Below are 5,565 nucleotides of genomic sequence, written 5' to 3'. Positions count from 1 at the left end.
TTAAACCTGTCGAAATTCACATTCTTAAATTAATATTTAACTACTCCAACATAAACTATTTGTAGATGTGTACGCTTTATATTCCATATAAATATTGAAGAAGTATTTATCTTATTAAAATTTTATAGGAGATTTCATGATCTTTTGATGTCATACATAAGTACGGATGCCGCTGTACAATGCCTACTACTCCAGCTGTACTTCACTAAATATTTATTACCCAAGTTGGTCTTTTCACTTCATATTGCTAAATTTTTTTGTGCATTTAATGACCGCTTATAATTTTGAAATAAATACTTTCGTAGACAAATCTATGAAAATAACTATATTCTCAGACTAATATAATATAATACTCTTTTTTTTATTCCAACACTTTACTGTTTTGAAATTGAAGAAGCAAAGCCGTTGCGTATGACTTTTGGGTGGAGGCCATATTTATTCAATACTTTCTTTCCTTTCCTTTTCGTAGTTAGGCACAACACGCACAACACACACAAAGGAACATGATGGCCTTAAAAAAATAATTGAGACGTTCCTAGTTGATAAAATACAAGTCAGCAAAATTGTTTGTTGTGTAATTTCGTTTATAAAATACAAGCATAATGGGCCACCGTAATAGCGAGTTTTCGACAAAATTGTTGTGCAATTTCGTTTCGGTTTCATGTAACTTTGCAATATTTCTCGACTAAAATTTATTTTTGAAATCCAAAAATGTTAAAACATAACTTTTTCCTATTGCTTGCGTATAATTAATGTATCTTTTACCATTAATTTTGCGTACACAAGTGCAACTTTATACATGAAATTAAACATCTAATGATCCATTTTTTTTTTTTTGAGTAATCTAATGATCCATATTATGACAAAGCAACCTTAACATTAAATATCAACTACGTTAAGTTACAAAATGACCGACATCCATCCACAACAAGTAAAATTTCAAGCCATGGGCCAACCTGAGGTAGTTTCCAAATGCAGAACCGTATAAAACGACATTTTCGCTCCATTTGGTTTTAACCATAAATTTGGATTTCGTGTAATTAGCAAAAAGTGAAGATTCCCCACAGTTTAATTATTTTTTCTAAAAAAAGAAGATAAAGTAGAATGTCACATCGAATCCACCAGGCGTGGAAAACACAAAGGAAGTTGAAATATTTAATAGCAGCCATCACTATGAATAAACGGTGTTCCACTACAAAATTTGAAACTTGGGTTAGTTTAAGCAGTCGAGTTTCTGCTTACCAGATCCATAACAAATTCCAGTCTAACGATAGACATGAACGAATAGAGCACAATATCGACACCCTCCTGATATAGAAACATGGATGGCTTAAGTACATCACCCGACATATATTAGCATGCACCAAAAACATGCATCATTACATGTGCACCCAGTCGCCAAACTGGCCTGCTTATCTAGCCACTTGTAAACCTCCATTTTCTCGACACACCCTCTCATACTTAATACATCCACAAATTTTACTTGGAACGGGTCACCAAAAATAGCTAACAAAAAGTGAACTGCATTGGAGCAAGAAACATTGGAGGTGAAAGCAACATCTATGAAATGCCATGTCCCATACCACTGGCAACCTCTTCTACTTATTAAAATAGATTACGCAAATTGTGATGATTCAAAATAGCTACACTTCATATAATTTTCAAAGCTAAATAATGGTTTCAGGAAATTAATCTCAGGAAATATTACAATGCTTACCAGACAGCATGGAATTTTATTTCAATCAAAAATTTTAGTCAATTGCTATCAGCATCAGAAATGTATCTACTGATGTCAAAGGGCTTGTTCTTTGAGACGGGGTCATTCATTTCAGAAACACATCCTCCATTGATTGGTGCAAAGGCTGAAAATTTAATATAATTAATATCACAACTTACAAAAACAAACAAAAGGAAAACCTAAAAGTTAGAACGAAAAGTATCCCTTCTGTAACTTCTAATCTAAAGCTCATTAAGTTATATAAAATATCACCATCATATCATACATTAGCAAACTTAGAATCCCCTCCTTGGTGTAAATAATCATGTACAGCTGACATGTGCTATTGAGATCTATCCTCTATCATAAATCAGACGATAAACTGTAAGGTGTGAGAACCATAAACCGAACCTTTTTCTCTCATTCTTCTCTCTCTGTCATATTCAAACTTATCACGGAGTTGGTTGACCTTTTCACGTGAATCAATTCCCTTGTTCCTCACTGCAACTTGATCCTGTGGGCAAAGGTCAAACTCTCGTGCTATACAAGTAGAATTTTTCAGAAAATTCTCTCAAATAGATTCTACCCATCCATTGTGGGGAGATGAGAGGGAAATTTACTCCAGCTGTGACATAACTCAAAATACACACCATGATGCACGACATATTAAAGTTAACACATACAAACGTACGAGGCAATTATCTGTACAAGAAACAATAACTAGTTCAACCTCGTCAGAAAAAGTTTTTTATAATTACATACAGTATCGATAAGATAGCAGTATGTTTGTCAAGGAAAAAATTACACTTGTTTGCATGTGTGAATACAGAGATAATCTTTATTATATATAAAGTCTACAACTCATTATAACATTAAACATTGGAAAAGCAGCATGTTCAAACAATTACCGTCATTTGAAAATCTCGAGGTTGTCTTCTCCTGCAAGAAGAGAGATCATCAAATGTAACACAATTATTTTTTTAGTAAGACCAGATATTTGGTTTTAGGAAGAGTGAGTTCATCACACTCTGAAATAACAAGAACCAGCAGAAAAAACGATAAGATAAAGATCATAAAATCCCTCTTCGAGTGTAAAATTTTCAACAACCAAATCTAAATTGCATTGACTAAACAACTTCTTCCCCATGATGAGTAACAAAGACTAGAGCACAAAAACTAGAGCATCACAGCCTGTAGAATTTAGTTTTAAAACAATAAATATATATCATCAAACCTGTTAGGATTGAAATCTTCTTCATCGTCCTCATCAGAATCATATTTTGCATGATCTTGAGCAAGCTTCCTGGAGTACCCTTCATTCCAGTACAACCTTTCCCAGTTCTCTCGAAGCTCGTTATATAATTCCATGTATCTTTTGCACCAAGGTTCATGCTCCTTCCAGTTGGCAAAATAAGAACTGAGCTTCAATCAAACAGATACCATACTCGAGAAATAAAAAATGTAAAGATCAAGATCAAAGAAAAATAAAGTATATTAAGCATTAACCAGAAAAGCAAAAACTCAATGCGATTTCAAGCATAAATTACCCAATCTAACTCAAAGTAAGCCATACCGGAATTGGTTCTCTGGTTCAACTTACTGGGATGAAACTTTTTGATCCATTAGACTCAAAATCAAGGAATAATCCACCATCACAAAACAAACAAAATTGGCCAATTTCATCCAATATTTGATTATTTAAGACAGATGATAAGCTACCTTTTAACAGTCTATAAATGACTATGCATGGTTGGGGTGTAATATCTTTCGCTTGAGCCTGAAAATTGTGTGATCAGGCATTGCACAGTTTGGATATATTCTATTTTGCATATGCATGAAAACTGTTTCAAGATTACACAGATCCTCAACTTTTCCTAATGTGAAAATAGCACCAATTAATTAATTTTCATATTAATTGTGTGTGCCCTAAGCTTCTACCTCAATTTCTTTGTGGAACACAAACCAATTCAAAATTCAAATTCAGCAATCAGCTCTGATACCTACTTTTAAGTGCAAATGTCTAGGAAGCTAAAACTCTTACTTTCAGTTTAATTCTCCACAATTTTTTAATACAACCGGTATCAGTCAGACACTAATAACACTGTAATCATACCTGACATCATTATACAGCGCTAATTCTTAAGAAATTTATCATAATCGAGATAATATCAAACATGATTCCATCATCCCAACGTATTCACCTAACCATATTCAACACTTCAACTTTACAGACTAATTCCCACATAACCAACAATCCCATTTACCTTTAAATTTTCACTCTTGATACCTATAATCTTGCACTTCTTCTCTTAGGCACATGCAGAGAGTGTACCATCCCAAACTTCACTTCTCTGCTTCTTTATACATAGGCATCAAGTGTCGCTCGAACACCTCATCCTATCACAGAGAAACAAACTATTTCAACAAGACGGTCATTCATCATCTGTGCATTATGTTCACTGGCCCCGAGTGGCTTTAATCATCCATCTTAATTTGGAAAACCAAAAACTACCCGAAGTTGGTTGTTCATAATTAGGGTTAATTTCAAGAAATCGTTGTAGAGACCCACATCAGCCCAAGGTTCCACACCTGACTTTGACAATGCCAAGATCTATCAACGTGGCTATAATATTGTAGATCTTCCAAACCCAACAAGGCTGACACCTCTAACAGGGATGTTAATTCTATGATTCCACTTTACGGGAATTAAACTTTTTTTTTTTTTGTAAATAACTAGAAATCGACTAGCTGTCTACCCAACAAACAAAATTGACTTCTTTTATCCAATCTTTGCACATTAGGTACAAGTGAAATCGGCTTTCAAAAAGTCAACCGAAACCTACATGCATGGCTACCATCGAATATACAAGACACGTTTCTTCGATTCCTTTTTAATCAGTAGTATAATCAATTTCAGATACAAAATCACGGAAATGTGTGATAATTCAAAGCACGAAAAAACAAGAGCAAATCGAATGACGAGAAAGATGACTAACAGATTCCTTGAGAACGAGACGCGTGCGACTCATGAACTGCTCTCGGAGCTGCTTGCGGCGTCTGTTAGGAATATTATCTCTAGGGATAACAAACCGTTCTCTGAGAGGCACGTTTTCCCCTATTTCGTGCATCTCACCGTCTACCACCCACCATTCCGACTTCTCGTCCGTCTTTTTAAAATCAGATGAAGGAGAAAACTTGGATCGCCTCCGAGTGCGTGAAGATGGTGTGCCAGATCCCGCATCGGTTCGAGCTGAACGGAGTTGGAGTGCGAACAGGAGGCCTGCACGAGAACTTTCAGCTCGCCTGGAGAGACGGAGCATTGAATACGGTGGACAGAAGCTTGATTGCGCGGCGGAAAGCGGTGGCGCGGCAGTGCTGTGTGTGTACTGGGAATCGGTTCTGATTGGGTTTGGGTTTTACCAGTGGCCTCAGTTTAAATGGTTTCGCGAGAAATTTGATTGCATTCATTTTAATTAGTTTAGATTTAAATTTAAATAATCTCAATTATCGTTAAATTGAGATTAAATTAAATAATTTATATCCAAAAATAACTCATTTTTATTCATTATAATTTGTCATAATTCTTTTAATCCCTACCAAATCTTTCGGTTCAACATCTCATAACATGCATGATTGATGATATACACGATGCTGTTTTGTATAGAAACATTGGATAAGATAGAACAACAACACAAATCAAGTGACTCGAAATACAAAGTTTAAATTTCAAATACCGCTTAATGTAATAAATATAAATGTGAATTATTTAAATAATATTTTATTTATTTCCCAAAAGAAATTAATATAAATATTAAAATAAATTTAATAGTGAACAAATAGAAAAGAGA

The 5,565-nt window shown here is 34.5% G+C and overlaps 1 protein-coding gene across 2 annotated transcripts; it reads right to left on the bottom strand.

Moving 5' to 3' along the window:
* Positions 1-1,152: 1,152 nt before the first annotated feature.
* Positions 1,153-5,166, bottom strand: LOC142529326 (uncharacterized). 2 transcript variants are annotated; one of them, XM_075634840.1, is made up of 6 exons: positions 4,714-5,166; positions 2,952-3,112; positions 2,626-2,656; positions 2,129-2,231; positions 1,718-1,862; positions 1,153-1,521 (listed from the first exon to the last, which is right to left on the bottom strand). In XM_075634840.1, exons 1-5 carry the CDS (start codon positions 5,035-5,037, stop codon positions 1,756-1,758), a joined length of 726 nt encoding a protein of 241 aa, XP_075490955.1. In that variant the 5' UTR covers positions 5,038-5,166; the 3' UTR covers positions 1,153-1,521; positions 1,718-1,755. The 2 variants fall into 2 exon arrangements, with proteins under 2 accessions (XP_075490955.1, XP_075490954.1); XM_075634839.1 differs by having other exon boundaries at positions 1,153-1,862.
* Positions 5,167-5,565: the final 399 nt, after the last annotated feature.

This window comes from Primulina tabacum, chromosome 16, assembly GCF_025594145.1.
Source record: "Primulina tabacum isolate GXHZ01 chromosome 16, ASM2559414v2, whole genome shotgun sequence".
NCBI lineage: Eukaryota > Viridiplantae > Streptophyta > Magnoliopsida > Lamiales > Gesneriaceae > Primulina > Primulina tabacum.
The sequence above is the reverse complement of the archived record's forward strand: the minus strand, read 5'-3'. Positions and strand labels throughout refer to the sequence as shown.

Bases quoted from the DNA above. Each gene is read 5' to 3' on its own strand.
- LOC142529326 (XM_075634839.1), bottom strand. From the start codon at position 5,037: ATGCTCCGTCTCTCCAGGCGAGCTGAAAGTTCTCGTGCAGGCCTCCTG. The intron at 2,232-2,625 runs GTAATTGTTTGA...CTTTGCCCACAG, and splicing joins CTCGAGATTTTCAAATGACG to GATCAAGTTGCAGTGAGGAA. The intron at 1,863-2,128 runs GTTCGGTTTATG...TTAAATTTTCAG, and splicing joins GAGAAGAATGAGAGAAAAAG to CCTTTGCACCAATCAATGGA.